An 18,263-nucleotide genomic window follows, 5' to 3' on the forward strand; every position below is an offset into this window, starting at 1 on the left:
AATGTTTGCATCAATCTAAATGTTTTCCTCTTTGTGCTAGCTCCTACTTGGATTTCCCTAGATGACAATCACAGCACTTTGACATCTTGCATTACTTTAATACCAGTGATTCAAAACAAAGCAATGCCAAAGGGAACAAAAGTTCTGTCAAGCCATTAAAATCTTCTTTGCCATTAACACGATTAAATTGATGCATAAGCATTTAAAGTTATTAGCAAGTGCTGCCAGCAGAAGCTGGTTGTGATTGCATAATATATAGTGGGCTTTATTAAAGTAAAATGCTATGTTTATTGTTATTATCATCATTAGTTCTGAAGTAACATAAACTTAAACAGGGCTGTGAATTGCAAGAGGACTGTGAAACAAGTAAAAACATGCTCTGCCCTGTATTAACAGTTAGGGACATGATTATGACAATTAAGACATTTCTAAACAAAAGAATACCCATGGTATCTTGGTTAACCATTGAAAATGGCATGTGCAATGGTAGGGAGGGTTGTTAAATAAAGAGAGGACTGCTGTATCTCTGCAGCTCTCACTCTTTCCAGTCTTGACTCACTCGGCTGGAGTTTGGGCTGCTCCTGTTACTGCTGTGAGAGGTTTTGTGGTTGGTGTGCAAACTGATGGGGGGAGTATTTGTTTTGTTTTCTTGTATTCCAACATGCTAATTTTTCAATTAAAAAATTCAGAAGTGTATTAGAGACATATGTACTCCCACTATCCTGCTGCACAGTGTAGTAATACTGGTGCTTGCTGGTCTTAAAGTTAACTATTCCTCACTGAATGGAGAGTTGGTATGAGGTATGGAAAACAGATTAGCAAAGAATGTGCAGGTATTGAGAGGGAGAAAAGTGATTTAAGTGAAACACTGCTGGATGAAGGAAGGCCAGTGAAGTACTGGAATATCAAGTTATGCAGTATGAACGGTGGGCTGCATGCCTATTGCAGTTAATGCTTACCATCCACTGGAAGTTCTCCAGTGCTATGTTAGGTAGAATTTGAGCAGAGTAGAAACTGGGGACAAAAGGTAAGGCTCTTTTTTCTGATCAGTTGAGTGTTTTTAAGTGATATTATGGAAAATTATAATCTATAGTTGCTGAAGGAGATAAAAATCACTAATATCCCTGCAGTGTACTCATATTCAGTTGAGTACTTCTTTACCAGGATATTGATGAACTGTTGGAAATTCAGAGAGCAGAGATGAAATAAGCCACAGGGATAGAAAATGTGTATCAGGAAAGAAGGTAAAAGTTCAGCATACATCATTTGAGAAAAGTGAAATTCTGCATGTCTGTGCATGGTGTAAATATGAAGGGAAGAAATGAATAGTGGGAAGAGCTCTACAGAAAGGCTGAGGTGACATTGAAAGCAAAATTTTAACAATTATCACAAAAAAGGGCTGAATAGTTTACAGCACTGCTCCATATTTTATTAAGGGAAGGGATGGGAGACCCATTTCCCTACAGTTTTTATGTCAGACTAGCGACAGTACAAGAAGATACAGGGAAAATGTGCTACTTTAGCAGAGCATGAGCTTGGTGATCTAATAGGTCATTATGGTCTTCAGCCTTTGTAGCTGTGTGGATTTATTTTTGCAGCTTAGCGCTGGCTGAAATACAAGAGGAGAGCCATGGTCAGTGCTTTTGGTCAAGCTCTATAGCAGATTAGGATGACAGGGATTAAGTTTAGTCATGAGTGTCTTTTACCAAACTAGTTACCAAGGGCAATACATGAAGTGTCAGGCAGAAAAGTCTCACTGAATATTCACGCAGTGCTTACCTGGTTTTTGGTACCTTCCTGAATATTGTTTCTTCCTCTTCTGCTGTACCCCTGTGATAAGAGCCTGTCACAACTACCTACAAGTGCTACAGAATGGTTGTACACACGGGTCCGCCTGTTATTTATGTAATTGTTCACAGTATTTAGAGGTTTTGAGCTCTTTCATGTCCTTGGAATGAGAGATTGTGGCAAATGCTGCTGGTACCATTTAAATGAGTATTTTCAATTGGAAGACATTAAGGGCACCACTCTGTGTGTGCATGGGTATGGTTGTGTGCATAGATACATTGCAACTTTCAAAGGGGAGAAGGAGTATCTGTCAAGCCTCTTGAGGTGGATTCCCCTGTGCTGTTCGGTCTTCAGAGGATACTTAACCTGCGACAGGCTGATGAAGTGAGAGACAACAAAATCAGCAGCCACCCTTACAGTCCAACCAGTATTTTACTACAGTATGTATTTAAGAGCTGCCTTGGCTGTTAGCCTATTAAGCTGTAGGATAAGATAGTTGATGATAACAGCTTTCTCCTAACTGTTATCACCTCTGTCCTTTGCTGCAGCGTGCAGCAAGTTAAACCAAACCTCGCCTTCTCTTTGAAGGCTGCCGATAGGAGTAGCAGTGGGATCTTCTTCAATACAGAAGTTTCAGGCAATTCCAGTGCCAGTGCCTCAACTGTGAGGAAATCGGGGTACTTTATTGCTTCAGAAGTGTCGTTAGTAGCACAAAGCAGCGCAGAAAAAAAAACCCCAACTTTTGACAGAATGGATCCTGCTGATGATTTATGTTGATTGGAACTGGAAAATCTGGTAGGCAGCAAGCATGGATACAGCAGTCTTCAAACAGAGGCTTGTTACCTGTTCACCTCTGTGGTTGTAGTCACTGAACTTTGCATCCAGCACCTGATTAAACATTTCTTTCTTTCTTTACACCTAGGTTCCCAATGACTCCAGCTGTGTGGAAGACATATTACGGGTGAGTAATACCCTTTGCTTTTGTATCTTCTGTATAACTGTAGTGCTGTTATTTCATCTTTCAGGGAGAAGAGTTATATGGGTGTCTTTAACACTGTATGTGAATAATAACATTTTAGTGGGTCCGTATTAAAAACACACAGGCAAGTGGTAGGCCCAGGGTGCTCCTTAGTGGGTAAGGTTAGTTCACCTCATATTCTGCATGTGTCAGCTTGTCCCAGTCAGGATTTACACACATTCCTGGGGGTTTTAAGCTCTTAATCTTAGTGAGTCTCTCCAGGACACATTTCTCTCCTACCCTGAGGTGGAGTCACCTTAATTTTCTCACTCATAGGCTGACCTACAGTCTTCCTCCTTCTTCCCCCAAACTACAGTTGCTCATCATTCATGGTTTTGTTAAACACTCAGTTATTTCTTTTTCCAGGAGCTCTGGTCAGTGGTTTAATACAGAAAATTAAAACCATTCCAAACTGAGCATGGCTTAATTGCAACAAGATCATATAGTAAAGGGGACTGTGCACAAATTGTGTACATGTAAATCTGTGTTACTTCAAGTGTAAGATAGGCTTTTCCTCAGACACCCCAATTTTGACGTCCCCTGTTGGCACTGAGATTTGTCTGGGGTCAGGTTTGCCACCCAGCAGTCCCTATCTGGAATTTAGGTTTTTGTCCTCAAGTGTTGAGTCTCTCATGTGTCAGAGACACCTCCTTGGATTGCCAGCCAACTTCCTGGGTTTTGGTGTAGAGGGTATAAAATTTCAGTGGGAATTTGTGCTGACCATGTTCTTACCACTAGGAGCAACTGTTGCAGACCTGAAATCATGTTTAACAATTGTGCCTACTTGCTTGCAAAGATATGGACTTATTCTTGCTTATAAAATAAAATAGGCTTCTCAGTATCCATTGCAATCCAGACTTAAATAGTTTGGGGAAACTTGCTCCTGTTATGTGCACACACATTATCTTGGGATGGTGTTGATGTCCTTATGGGTTGCCAGTGTTGCTGTGGAAGTATATTGAACCAGCAGGCAAGTATGCACGTGCAGACCTGCAGTACCAGAGGCGTATGCATCTGCATGTGCACCCAGACGCAATAAATGCATGCTAATAAGTAAAATCTAGTTTCAACCCTCAAAATGAACAGGGGTTTATTACCTACAGAACACTAAGGGGGCAAAAGCAAACAAAATGTTGCAAGGCTATTTGAAATACTTGGTACATTTTAAATTTCTTCTCCTGTTTATGTATTTCAGTTAGGTTCGTTACTATAGTTGGAATGAATGACTTGTTAGCTGGGGAAAGCAGTTGTCTTCAGTAAACAGCATCAAAAGGAAATGTGATGATGTGAATTTCAGGGATCAATCATCCAGATGACAGTTTTAATGTGGGAAGAGTGCATATAAATCACAGAAAGCAGAAATGTCCTTTTTCTAATCAAGAGGAGGTAATACTATTTCCTACCCCATGACTGCAATTTGAGTCAACACAGTAAGAATGTCTCAGGCTTTCTTCTGAAACGTGCAGCGATCAGTGCAAGAGACTCTGCTGTCTTTAGAGGGTGGGGATGAGCTGCAGAATCCCTGCAGCTGCACCCAGTAGGCTGTTAATCTTGGGGTGGACAGAGCAGGGATGTAGCAGGTTTCCGTGTCTCTGGTGATCTATCTCTCAAGAGCATGTAATGGGCACCTGGAAAAGGGGTATGAACCAGCAGATCTTTCTTGACTGCGGGGTGCAGATGCCTGGAGGCAACCCCAATGCCCAGCCTTGCCATCCAGCCATGGAGCAAATCTGTCACCCACAGCCACAGGCGTAGCCAGAAGCTATGTTGAGCGCATGAGTCCACGTGTGCCAGGTACAGGGTTGACACAGAGCTGTGAGTGTGGGACCTGGCCACATGCACAGCTAGGTATGAAAGCAGCAGATCACAGAACCGCTTCTGGGGCTGCCCATCAAAGGCCCAGCAAACCCTAGTCCCAACTGATTGCCTTCAGTGGCAGCTAAATTAGGCTTTCAGCTTCGTATGGTGGTTGAAGCACACATGGAAGTAGAAGTACCTCAGTTTTGTCAGTGACTTTGTTCTTCTCAAATTTATAATGCAGAATGAGCTAGTGCAAAATGTGTTTTGGCTGCATGCAGAGTGTCATATTCTACTTGGTAGGCAATGGAGAGAAAATAAAAGAATGTGATGCCCAGCAGTGGTCAAAATCCAGTCTTCAGGCTCCCCATGGAAACCCTGTGTCAGGAGATTCAGGCTGTCTGCACCAGATGAAAGGATGACCTTTGGTTTCAGCAGCGATTTGTGCTTTGAGAATGTGGATTAAGTTCCTAGCTCTGACTGATCCTTTCTGGCCTTTTGAGGCCATTTATGTAGGCTCTGAAGAGCCTTTGGGAGTGTGGCCCTCGGCTCCCTGATGGCAGTTTCCCCACGTAAAAACTAGGCTATTAACACTTCCATCCTGTCAGGGATGTTGCAGAGGTAAACAAGAGGGATTACAAGGTAGTAATCTGTCTACCCTGAAGGTAGACAGATGGGGCTCTAATAATGTGCATTTTGACCAACCAAACCATTGACAACAACTGGCAATTTCTGCTGTGGGCCACGTCCACTCCTGAGCTGTGCACCCCAAAGAGCAGGAGAAAAGGTGCTGCTGCCTGCCTTGCCCGAGCCCTGCCCGTCTCCCTCGAGAGAGATCATTTCATGCCTTGAAGTTTGCTTTTTGTCTCTTTTAAAGTCAGGGGATTAAGTGACTTAATTCGTTTTCACCTCTCAGAAAGACACAGTAACTCTTCTAGGGTTTTTTCCTAGACTTTACAAGAAGAGGTACCATGTTAAGATCTGTGACCTCTGATTTTACAGAGCTCTTTTTTCAAGCTGAACTTGATTAGTGGGTTTTGTAATTGTAGAGGTTTGCAATTCCTCATCTCTATTTTTTTTTTTTTTCTTTAGGGAAAAAGAAATTTTAATTGAGTTTATGGTCGAAAATTTCCAGCTGAGAGAGGGGAAAGGTCTTGAGTCCATTCAGACCTCTGAGTCTTCAGAGACAAAATTTCACAGTCTTTCAGATTTCCTGAAACACTTAGCCACTTATGTCATCTTGTGTAAATGCTTTACGGACTGTTCTGATACTGTAACCAAAGGTTAATGGCAGACTAGTCTCCTGTTGATTTTGATTTCCTAACTAGGATGGCTGTGAAGGTTGTTAATAATAATAATAATAATAAAAATAATCTCTCTTTTATAACTAAGGCTAAGCTGTAAAGGTAGTACAGGAGATTTGCATTTCATAAAGGTTGCTAATAGCAAATTGAAAGATGAAGGTGAATACATGGGTGGTCCGTACCCTGTTTTCTGTTCCAAAATGTGGCTTACTTTTTAACCCACCATAATGGCTTTGAAAGTGTGGGTAACGTGGAAGACAGGCACTCGACAGTGAATGAGTGTGTAATTCACATTTTATTAATATGGGCTTAAATTAAGTTGTCACTTTGCTATGTGCAGCCTTTGAAAAATGAGTTTGTTGAAATGTTGTGATACAAAGTGCGAATGGGGCAGTAGAACTGACATTTTAAACCAGTGTTTTGATGCTGTTACTTGTGCCACTTGTACCAGTGCTCCATCAGCATTCCCTGCTGGCATGGCATGTTATGTGACACGTTGTGCTGGTCCCAGTATAGGGCTGTGTGTCGGTGCAAACCCGCAGCCATCCTGTTTCTACCTAGAATGAGCACAGGAGGGACCTCCCGTCGCATTGGTTTACCGCTGGGCAGAGAGGTGATAAGCATACAACATTACACGGGAAAGAAAGGAAATCTTATTTAACTAAATGTTCTTGAGGACTTGCAGTGTAAATTGGAACTTTGGGCTAGGTGTTTAGGCAATCGATTAGATGTAATCCCACAGCAGTGAGGCTCTGGTCTGTACACATAAAGCTTTCGTGTCTGTGTTGCTAACCATCTGGGCAGGCACTGCTGTCTAAAAATCTGTCCCTGCTTAAAGGAACGAAAGAATTCTTGTAGATGCATATTCACTGTAGTAAGCCATCAAGTAACTAAATGGACTTCTGATGTTATGTGGACAGCTGTGATATTAATTATAAGCTTTCTAGTTTGGAAGCAAAACAAATCCTAAATATAATTCAGGTTGTAATTAGTATAAAATGACTAGAGTTAAAGGAGCAAAGTCTATGATTTGTATAGTCTTCCATTCTTCTGATGACTAGCTAATATCTGATGACATTGGAGAATATGTAAATTGATCAGCAAGTGAAGATGCCCTTGACTGGGCAAATTATGTGTAGTATTACCTTCCTCGTGCCAATTGAAAGCACTAACGAATTTAATGTGTGTCATCCATAGCTGAGGTGAGCTGTTCACTGAGCAAAATTAGACTGTAACAGATACAGGCTGTTATTTGCCTCTCAGTAATTGTTTTCTCTTCTAAAATACAAACCAACATTGAAGAATGATGCTAAACCTAATTATAATAATTGTAATTTGAAAAACACAGGTACGCTGTCCAGTGTAGTTACAAATGTGTTTAGTAGCTGATGGGCAGTTTAAATATTTTCGTGTGGAATCTGAGGGCTTGCTGGGCAGGACATGATGTGAGTTTCAAATGATTATCCAGACGTCATTGGACAAGTGAATAACGAGCTGACTGGCCTAGTAAATCATGTGAACCTGTCAACTGTGGGAACACGTTGGGGAGGAGATGATGTCAAGTAACAGTAACTTAGCAACCTGGCATTTAGCTGTCCAGAGAATGAGTAAGAGTAGCCACTTTTAAATAGCTGAGTAAATAAATGAATCCCTATACATCTTAGGTGTGCTATAAAAATAGCCCAGCACCGTATGTTTTCTGTCAAGCTGCTTCTTTCTCCAGGATAAGGTGATTTATTATTTCTACTGAAATGAAAAAATGGATTGAAAAGTTAACCCACGTGTAAATGTGCATCTGCGGCCTTTGTCCCTCGCCTGGCGTGCAGCCTTTGGAAGCATGTGAGGAACGGGTAATAGCCTGTTTTGAAAAAGGCAAAGTGTTACAACTGTCGTTTTGGTCTGGTTTTTTTTTTTTTCTTTAGACTTTGCTTATGTACATGAAGATTTGGATGGATGAAACCAGTTAATTTCTTAGCAATTTCTAAGCCATTGCATTTTCAGCTTTTTATAAGCATTTTCTCAATGGAGGCAGAACCGGTTTCTGCTCTCTCATAAAAATAAATCAAGGGGTAATTCCACTGACATCTGATCTCATTTGAGTTCATTGAATTCTTCTTCCTCCCACACTGGTATAAAATGGCAGCAGCTCCACTTACATTGCTGGTGCTGTTATTAAATAAAAAGGAGTTACCCCTGCATTACTTTACGTGTACATAAAAGCAGCAACTAGTCCTTTGCTCTGATGACTCTCTAGATGTAGACTTGCCCCAGAAAAATGAAGTGCTGAGTAGTTTTTGAGAACAGCTCGTTCCTGGTTTGGTAGGTGATCAGCTCAGAACCACCACAAGCATTCAGCAACAATTTCAGGAACGTCAAAAGAAGCCTTTTCCCAGCATTTTGTGAACTGTCCAGCCATATACACACAGGCACAGAGAAATCAATAGCTGGAGTCATTTGAGGACAGCCTAGTGTAGGTTTGATTGGAGCTGGAGAATGCAACCTTAGGTCTTTGTAGTGTAGAGTAGACCCTTAATACAGAGGTTTTGTTTGGCCAATGTGAGCTATACCTGAACACAGCAGAACAGGATTATTCAAGTTTTTGGCCATTCACCTTTACCATGGCAATATTATTGTGCCGTGCATGAGAAAGGCACCTCAGGAGCATTACCCCAGAGCTGTTTATGTTAACTTGAAGGTACGTTATGTAGAAGTCAAGAGTTAACTTTAGGCTAGCTGAGTAGGAAGTTGGCATGAGTCAGTGCTTGAGTATGCAGCTTATGTGGCTTGTTTTTTGTGGGCCACTGTTGCAGTGCTGACATGGCCCAGGTTAGGTATGAGAGGAGTTCACTTGTGGTCTAGATATATACTGTAAATCTGCTTTGTGCTGCCAGATCAACACAAAGATACTACATGCTGTTGGGGAGGTGACGGGGAGGAAAGGTTGACTGTCTGATCTGACAGATGCACGTGGGTGTGCAGTGTTTCCTGTACTTGTAAGGTGTTTTGCACCTGCCTGTTACAGGGATAAATGCCTCTTCAACATGTAAGGGGCAAAAGATAAGACCTTTGTCAGGACAGACAAGCAAGATCTGATTCCAGCCTGCAGGAATTTATCAAATAAAGATTTTATTTTTGTAGCAGTATTAAAGAAATTATTTAGCAAAGAACTTTGAAACGTAAAATCTGATCATTATGTGGGTCTATTGCAGCATGTCTACACTGTAACAATAAAAAAAGATTACAAAAGGTATTCAGGAAAAGAGAGAGAGATTGCAGTGCACCTATTTCAAACTCACTATTCAGTTCTGTTTTCTTATCTCCTTAACCATAATATTTTAACATACATTTTTGTACTACCAAATGGAAATACTACTGATTTCAGTAGTACCATATCATTTGGCTATCACTGCCAGATTTATCATCGCTACTAAAATTACTGTAAAGTGAGCTGACATCACAAGAGTTCAGACACATTTTACTACTCCTGAAGAGAATGAAAGCACTCTCATGAGAAATGAATGACTAAAGGAAAAAGTGTTAATTCTTGTCTGTTTTCCGAATGCTTCAGCATCTCTTTTGCACCGAAACAACCACTCTTATTTTCTCTTCCTCATTGACAGTCACCTCAGAAATGATCCACTGTGCATTGCAACATCTTACGGCATCCTCACTCTGATTTGGTACTCTGTTATGATAAAAATGATTATATTTTATGAGAATATATGAAATATTTTTTTAAAAAGGCACTTCAAGAAAGTAATTCCAGAAAAGTACATTGCCTTGGAGGAAAAGATAGTAAGTTTTGCAACTTCTGCGGAAGATCAGGTGCACCCTCTGCGTCACTTAAAAGTTTGGGTCGGTTTATATACTACTTTTTTAAAAAACTCTAAGCTTTGTAGTTCCAGAAATAACTGAAGTGAAAGAGGCAAAAAAATGTGGGAAAATGAGCTGATGGGGTCTTGAGTGGAGAGTATCATAAAACTAAGATTCCTACTCCAGATTTGCAGACTCATGGGACCCGACTTCCCGTCCCTTTTCTTCATTGTAAATAAAGAGTAGCTCTCCTATCTCTGAGTGAAAGTGCGAGAAAAAACAGACCCAAGGAATCTGGAATGTCACATCCACTTTGACCTTTTGTATGCTCCCATGAACAAAAAAGGCCGCGAGTGCTGAACTGGATGGGAAATTTTCAACACTTCTGCACTGTTACAGTGTTAGTCTCTAGCTGTACCAAGTATCCTCCCATAAGGACGCTGCATGGATTTATGTTGTCTAGAAATATGGATGAGAACTGCAGAGCCTGGTGTGTGCCTGTCCTGGAGTACTGCTGCTGATTCCAAAATGACCAGTAACAGCAACTACTGGCACAGTGTGCAATCCGGTCAAGTAGAAGAGCCACCTGAAGCTCCTGTACTCCACTTATACATCTTACTGCCAAAGTATTAAAAGTAAAATCTAGTCCTATTTTGAAATATAGGTAGTAGAATATTGCTTTGGTCTCAGATTAATCATTTCTGTTATTTCATCTTGTCCTGTCAAAATGAAACATTGTTAAATATGGGCATGGAGTGTTTAAACTGCTAGCAATGTTACCTTTCATTTAAGTAGATTAATAATGTGTACTCTACATAACAAATTGCTTTAGGCACAGAATGAAGACATTGAAAACATATTAAAATCGAGTTAGGCTTTCTGAAATGAATGTATGCTTTAGAAACAATTCTGGTTTGAAATGACAAAGCCTATAGCATCTTCTGTGGCTCTTTATCGCACAAAAGGGAAGAGCTCCGTGTTTGCAGCCCTGAGGGTAAGTGTTGTAGTTTTTGAGTCCTGGTAGGAAGCCTCCCTATATGTCAGCACTGCTGAAGAAGCTGGTGAGGCCCATGGAGGGTAAGTTGGCCATGTGGTTAGTCAAGAGAAACAAAGCTAGGAAAAAACAGACTTGCGGTGCCCAGGGGAAGACAGGACTGGAGGATGTAACTGAATGAATCTTCAGAAAGAGCTCTCCTGTTTGAAATTCTCTTCTGAAGTTTCAGCTGGCCATGACAATCCAAACCTGAAAAAACTGGTTGATGGTTGGAAAATATATGTAAGGAAAGAACTAGAGAAATTACAAAAAAAAAAAAAAAAGGACCAAAAGGGGGCCAGATACTTGAGACATGCTCAGTTTCAGTGATTTGAATATACCTACCATGATGCAGCCGTTGATGCTTCACCGTTTTTGTATTCTTAGAAGGAAAATAAAAACAGGACAAAGATTACATCGGGAGTAAAACTGAAATTAGAAGTATGAATCTCGTCGCTCTCAGAGGAGATGGGTGTAGTGTTCTGTTTCAGCAGATATCAGGAGTATTTGTTGCCGTTTTCTTCATGTACTGCAGTCTAAATTTAACCCAAGTCATTCCGAATCTCTTCTTCTTAATGCAATGATACAGACACGAGCTACCAGCTGAGTTACAGGCCAAGAAGTATTTCTTCCTGAGAGACCCCCTGGAGAAGCAGGTGGACTTTTCCTTTGGAGGAGTCATGTGGTGACACTCTGTCAGCCTTGCCAGCCTTCATGGAGTCTGGGGAAGCTGCCTGGCATGGGAAGGCAGTCTTGCAGTCATCATCTGCCTCAAGTTCAAGTTATTCCACATTCTGTAGGGAGAATAGTTCTGGAATCCGCCTTTTTAGGGGGAGCAGTTTCTGTCTTTACTTTCTTGACATTGATCTGTGGGCTTTAAGACTGTCAGTACAGTGGAGCTGTTTCTGAAGGTGTCTTCCTTCTTGACTGTGGAGATTGTTTCAGCTGTCAGAGTCTTCAGAACACACCACTTCGCACCTGCCAGTAAGAGACTGATAGGGTTCATCTTCCCACCTCTTTGAACATCCTCTCAGTAAATGTTTGAATACATAGGCTCAGGTAAAACATCCTACCTTTAATCTTCCTGTATCACTTTGAGATACCCCTTCACTCCACAGCGTCTCCTTCCGTGAAATGGCAAAATAGAACCTCGCCCACACTGCCATTATTTTGCAATCAAAATACATTGAGGTTTTCAGCTGGAATTATTGGTGTTATGATTGTGCAAAAGCAAGGCATAATCATATATTTAAAATTATACTACATACTGTGGTTTATCCATTGCTATAGAAAATTTCTCACATTTCTTTAAAGAAAGCGTGTCATTGAACTTAATGTTCTGAGAAACCTTATGAACTTCCAATCTATTTTAGCCATATATTCCAAATTGTGCTTATAATTGTTTTTTATTGAATACGTAAGTTCCTTTCAGTTTCTTCATACAATACATGGGGTTTAATACACATTTGAGAAGAATGCACACTGTGGATGGGAGGCACTTTGAGCATTTTCAAATTGTCACAGTAAAGTTGTCACATTTGTTTAATTAGCCTGTAGATCCTGCCATGCTGATTTATGTCAGCTGTGTAACTGGATAGCTAGAAAATCTGACCAGAATGCTTTTTAGATTTTTTTGCCTTTTTTCTGCCCTTTATTTTTTCTTCCCAAGGAATTTCTCACATTTCTGTATGATTTAAAAGCAGTCATACAGGCACACAGCCTTGCAGAAGTCAGCTGAAGAAAATGTCAGGCTATAGCATTAGAAAGGAAAATGGTTTTATTAGTTCAAGGCGTTGAGGTGTTTGTTGACCATTGTTCAGAGGCAAGAGATAAAAGACGTGAATCTGAAGTTCAGACCTAAGTGCCCAGATTTATGTTTGTTCAACATTCTGCATGCACTGTTTATTCTCCCTGCTGCAAGTGTTTCTGTATTGCTTTCCAGGGCTCCAAGGGCGAGGGCTCTGCTGTGGATGTCGCTAGAAACCCTGTTCTCAACAGTTTACAGCTCTTAGCAAGTATTTCCTCTATTCCAAAATTTCCGGGCAACGTCTAAGCAAATACTGTTTGGGGTGAGGTGGAAATAATACCTACTGGTACTTTGTAGGATGGAACAGGAACATGGACACACATGGACTTAGGAGGCTTGCATGGGTTGGAAAAAGAAAGGGGAGGCCAGTGTAATGATCCTTGTATTTGCTGCTGGTTGAGCAGGCGGTTTAAGGCATGGACCAAATTCCACCTCTGGAGCCAAGCTGGAAAATGGCAGGTGCTGATGTCTTGTGAGGAGTGCTTTGAGATCTTCTGATGGATTTTGTTGCACAAACACTGAGTGTTAAAAGCCCCTTTGGGCTTTGTAGTGCATTAATTTCTTTGTCATGAGTATACTCTCCTAAAGATTATGTTGTTTGTATATATATAAAGGTACAGTAACCTTTAAAAATATTCTGGGACTCAGAAAAAACCCTGGTGCTCGGTTTGTAGGAGAACATTCCCAGTAGTGATCTTTTTTTTTTTCTTTTTTTTAATCAAGCCAATTAATTCCTTTCCATTTATTCCAGTATTTTATAATTTCTAACCTATCAATCCCATAATCTTTTCAATAAGAGGTCTGAGTTGCCAGTGTATCTGAAAAAGGAGTGCTGTACCAATCAAATGAAAATTGGTGCTCACAGAAGAGCAGCCTCTTCTCGTCCCTGAGTTCAGACAAAAACAAAGTGTGCAAGTTCAACAGGGAGGCATTCACTGGAGGCTTCTTTTCACGAAAGTAGTTATCACTACTCTTCCTTGGCAGTCGTTGCTTTTAAAAGTCGTTGTTGTCAGTGCTAGAAGAACCCCAGAAGTGCAACTATATGAGCCACCATTGCTGGGACATGCTCAGCAAGCCATGAGGATATCACATCATCGTTCCTGTGCCTTCTCCAGCCCTTCCCCATCCTTAGTAGAAGTCCCTCGTGAGCCCGGAATGTGTCACTGCTGCTTCTTCTGACTCCCTCTGAAAAGCTAGTTTCTGCCTTAATAATTTTAGGAGAGGAGATGGTGCTATCAAACAGCATGAACATTTTAACACTATCAAAGGCCTACAGCAGGCTGAGAAACAAGACTCTTGGGTTGTTTGAATTCTTGCTGCTTCACTCCTCACCCTTCTCCCTGCTTAGATCTCTCATGTGCACTGACTGCATCAATACAAATCTGGTTTGTAAGTTGAAAAAAGAAAAAGAGGTAACTGCCTCAAGCTGTGCCAGGGAGGGTTTAGATTGGATATTAGGAACAATTTCTTCACAGAGAGGGTGGTCAAGTATTGGAACAAGCTGCTCAGGGAGCGGTGGAATCACTGTCCCTGGAAGTGCAGATGAGACCCTCAGTGACATGGGTTAGTGGTGGACTTGACAGTTCTGGGGTAATGGTTGGACTTGATGATAATAAAGGTATTTTCCAGCCTAGCTGATTCCATGATTCTAAAAGAAGTTGTCATGATGTCCTCATTACCGTTTTTCTTAATATGGTCAATGTAAACTACAAGAAAGCTATCATGTTTGAAAGGATACGGGAACTGCTTGTGTGCTTTGAAAAGGCTTGGACTTGGAATTTGACTAGATGTATCATTCTGTCTCCGTTGCAGCAGCATTGTTATTTTATAGTGTCTTTCACTTACAACACAAGTAACCTTTCAAAAAGAATGCTGTGTTACTGCATCTAGCCTTTGTATCTCTCCAGCAAAGTGAGATCAACAACTGCTGTCGGTAATTACTTGTAACATGATAATAGATTGCACTTCTAACTAAAAAACTAAAAAAAAGGATTCTTTGGCAGGTTTATTCCAGTTCATCTTTGTATGATAACTGGTAATTGTCAGTGTTTGACACCAGCTGGAGTTGCAAATAGCACTAACTGCTTAGAGCTTACCAGCAACCGTGGGTCTACTGGGTGGCCTTGTCTTGGGCTTGCTCCAGGTTTGTTCCTGATTGCTCACATGACCCCTGATGAACTATTACTAATGAACAGTTTGCTATTCCTGTTTGGCCATCTAGAAGCAAAAAAGACAATACATGTCATCGTCTAGTAATGTAGGTACATGATTTTTAAATGCTGGAGCACCGAACTTACTGCATTTTAGCTCTGTGGCTTTTGTGTGCTACTCGCTGGTTTTCCTTTGGGAAAAAAAGTAGTGCAGTGTTTGGAGACAGGAAGGTTGTGGACTTTGCCCTTTTTCAGCCCAACTTTTAGGAGTTAGTTTGTTTTGATGTAGTTTGCTGTCAGAAGGCTTTAAAAAATGCAGGCATGGGAGGAGGATATATTAATCTGGTGTATAGTCAGAACATGCTGATTTCAGACTTGGTCTCTGTGTGGGACCAAGCAACCTCAGCTGTCATATGTCTTCGTGGCAGTTCTGAGTATTTAATGTTTCCAACCTCATACTTACTAGCTTTCTACGAAAAAACAAGCTGGGAAATGAGGAATCAAATACATGCATGTGACAGTGGGAATCTGTCTACCAGAAATACTCCAAAGCGTCCATACCTTAAGGGAGATCAAAAAAAGACCTCAGCATGTTTTGGCTTCGGTTTTCTTTACTCTTTAAGCTGGCTTATTTGGGTAAGGCTGACATGCCAAAAAAAGTACATGTTGTATCAAAACATGTTCTATAACATACATCTATTTTTTCTACACCTGTTAGTTTAGCAGGAGTGGATCAAAGGGGAGTGTTGGCATGGTTTACAGGACACACAGATGCAGGAACAGACCTGCCTCAAGACACAAGTGAGCAAAAGGAAATCCAGACTGAAATGTTTGGGGTTTGGTTTGGGTTTTTTTTCCCCAAAGGCTAAAGTTACTGTAATAAATGCCAGGTCACATGCTAGGGTTTCAGGTGGCTGCTTAGGTCTTTCTCTAAGAGAAGAGAATTAAAGGGCTGAGTGTGAGAGACAGCAAGGACTCTGCCTCCTTGTTACAGGCCAGAACCCATAGTATTTTTTTGGTCAAACGTGCTAAGGTTTTAACCTTAAAGAAAAAACCAAACAGGGTGCCAAATGAGAGGATCCAGTGATCAGGCTTCAGTTTGAAGTTTTTTGCCCATCCAGGGCCCACTAAATGCTGATCAAGCTGGCTATGTTGTCAACTCAGGATTTTCCAGCCAATATTCACTGTTTCCAATTTCCAGCCAATATTCAGAAGTTCCAGCACTGCCCTAGGCACTGCATAAGACAAAAAATGAGACAGTCTTTTCCCTCAAAGTAGTCATAGTCTCTGATGTAGGCACTGAGAAGATAATCATACTCTGTAGGGGGGAGTGCATTCTTCATACACAAGAGAGAAGCAAGTTTTCAACTGGGACACTTAGGGAGAACATCACACAGATGAAGAAAATGTAATGGTGGAAAAAGACAGCTTCTGTAAGGGCAGGTTTGAGGTTTTCTAGCTGTTCACTATGTCTTAGCTTCAGACTACTGTTTTAATGGCATTACAGTTGAGGTGCTGATGAGACCATGTAAGAGGGAAACACTCAACATTAAAAAGAAGTGCTACCCTGGCACACCCACTCAGGAAAACCCATGCTGCAATACTGCTTGTGTGGTAAGCAGAATAGAAGAGATCTGGCAGAGTCTTGGTTTTGAAGGCAAAAAAACCCAGCTTTTGTAAAAGATTTCAATGTGTATTGTACACCAGTGTGTGGTAGCTTTATTTCTTTGTATTTGATGAGTAACAACTTGGAGTCCAATTTTAATGAAAGCAAATCATGGCTTACACAAAAGAATTCAGCTATAAACTCAAATAAGTTGCCTAACCTGATTTCTTAATTTCCTCCATGTGCTGTTGCAGATAATTGATGCTCCTGTTTTAGGACTAAAGCTGGTGTCTTCTGGCACAAGTTGATGCTGTCAATTTCCTGATGATTTTTTAGACTGTTTCATCTTATTGTCAGGATGTGTTGTAAGCTGGTTACATGGGTCTAAAACCTGGTGCACAATATAAAACTTGAACAGTTTCTTTGCTAAGCCTACAGAACAAGAAGTTCTGTAGTTAGTAATGCAATTTTACCTGATGCTGAATTTGGAGATTTTATTTTTTCATGACATTGGCATAAGTGACTTCAGAAATTAAATGCATTTTGCAATAAATTACATGGATAAGGTCTTGTCATGTGATTGCATAATTCACTGTTGCATTTTGTATGAAAAAAGCATGAAATGATTGCGTCTGGCAACGTAAAGAAGATGGTGTAATGTATTGTATAAATGTGCACAGTGGAGTGCCTCAGGGAAGGTGCAGTCTTGTTTTGTAACTGTAAATTATAGTTCTTCTCTCCTCTTGGTGTGAGCCCTAAGTTTCAGAGAAGAAAACAGGCAATTCAAGGCATGCTTTTTTGCTTGTGAAGCTCAGGATGGATGGAACAAATTACCAGATTCCCTTAAACAAGTGCCAGCAGTGAATAGTTTCAAAACACAGTTGCTTATTTACTTGGAGAAATGTTGCCAATGTTTTTTAAATTGCAAAGATGAAATTATATGTTGGTATTAGTAACTTTTGAAAGAATTAGCTTTTTATTACTTATTGTGCCTTTGTTTATATTATACTGTTGGACTGCCAGGATGTGATGTTGCATTTAACAGTTCAGTGCATACTTCCTATCTCTTGAGGCCCTCATGAAAATTAGATGTGCCATCCCTGGAGATGGTTACCAAGTATCGTTTTGAATAAATAAAATCAATGGGATATGGCTGTGCATCTCAGTGGGGATGAAAAGCTGCCAAGACCAAGAGGTGCTATTGGCCATACTGTTCACAGCAGGACCCTGGTACTGTGTATTGGGAAACAAAGGCATTAGTCTAAGAGTCTAAGGTCTGAGAGTGACAGCTGCGTAGCTTTCTGGAATTTGGTTTAGTACGCATGACTGCAAGTACCTGAATATTTACGGACCTATCATTAACTTTTAGGACTCTTAAAGCTGGTGTTAGCTGGTGTTAACTGAATATCCAGTTCCAGATGCAGTATTAAACAGATAGGATCTCAGCATGGCTGGGAATTAGTAAGTATTGAGGATCAGGATTTTACCCTCATGATTGTTCTGGTGCTCTTGAAGTGCTCTGTGAAAGACACAGCACCAACCACTGTCTACCAGCATCCCAGATGAGTGGGATGAGTCTGACCCATCATGGCAGTTCCATGTTCCTGGCCCATCAACAGGTCTGTCCAGAGGAACAGTTTCATGGAAATATGAATACCTCTCATGGCCCAGCATCTTGCATGTGCTTGGCAAAACTTCAGAGCTTTGATCATGCTGTCCTTGCATGCAGTCGTTATGGCCTATCCTTAACAAACCCAAATATTCTGCAAATAGAGAAGATGCCTGCTGCCTCTCTTGGATGGGAAGAGGAGTTACCTCAGTGTCATTATTCCTGGTCAGTATATGCTTGTCTTGGACACCCTGAGATGGACTCAAAGGAAAATTGCCCTGATCCACCTTGGTGAGGAGCATCCAACCTGTTTCACCCTAGGGTCTTGGGAATTAACT

The 18,263-nt window shown here is 40.9% G+C and overlaps 1 protein-coding gene across 5 annotated transcripts in view; it reads left to right on the forward strand.

Moving 5' to 3' along the window:
• Positions 1-18,263, forward strand: part of AFF2 (AF4/FMR2 family member 2) — a 342,188-nt gene that overhangs the window by 183,218 nt on the left and 140,707 nt on the right. For all 5 annotated transcript variants that reach the window (XR_003993337.1, XM_030498544.1, XM_030498546.1 and 2 more), the window contains one exon: positions 2,711-2,749. Coding sequence is in view for 4 of the 5 variants with exons in the window: in XM_030498544.1 (XP_030354404.1) it covers positions 2,711-2,749 (39 nt within the window). In the remaining variant the exon portion in view is untranslated. The remainder of the gene's footprint in view (positions 1-2,710; positions 2,750-18,263) is intronic.

Source organism: Strigops habroptila, chromosome 9, assembly GCF_004027225.2.
Source record: "Strigops habroptila isolate Jane chromosome 9, bStrHab1.2.pri, whole genome shotgun sequence".
Lineage (NCBI taxonomy): Eukaryota > Metazoa > Chordata > Aves > Psittaciformes > Psittacidae > Strigops > Strigops habroptila.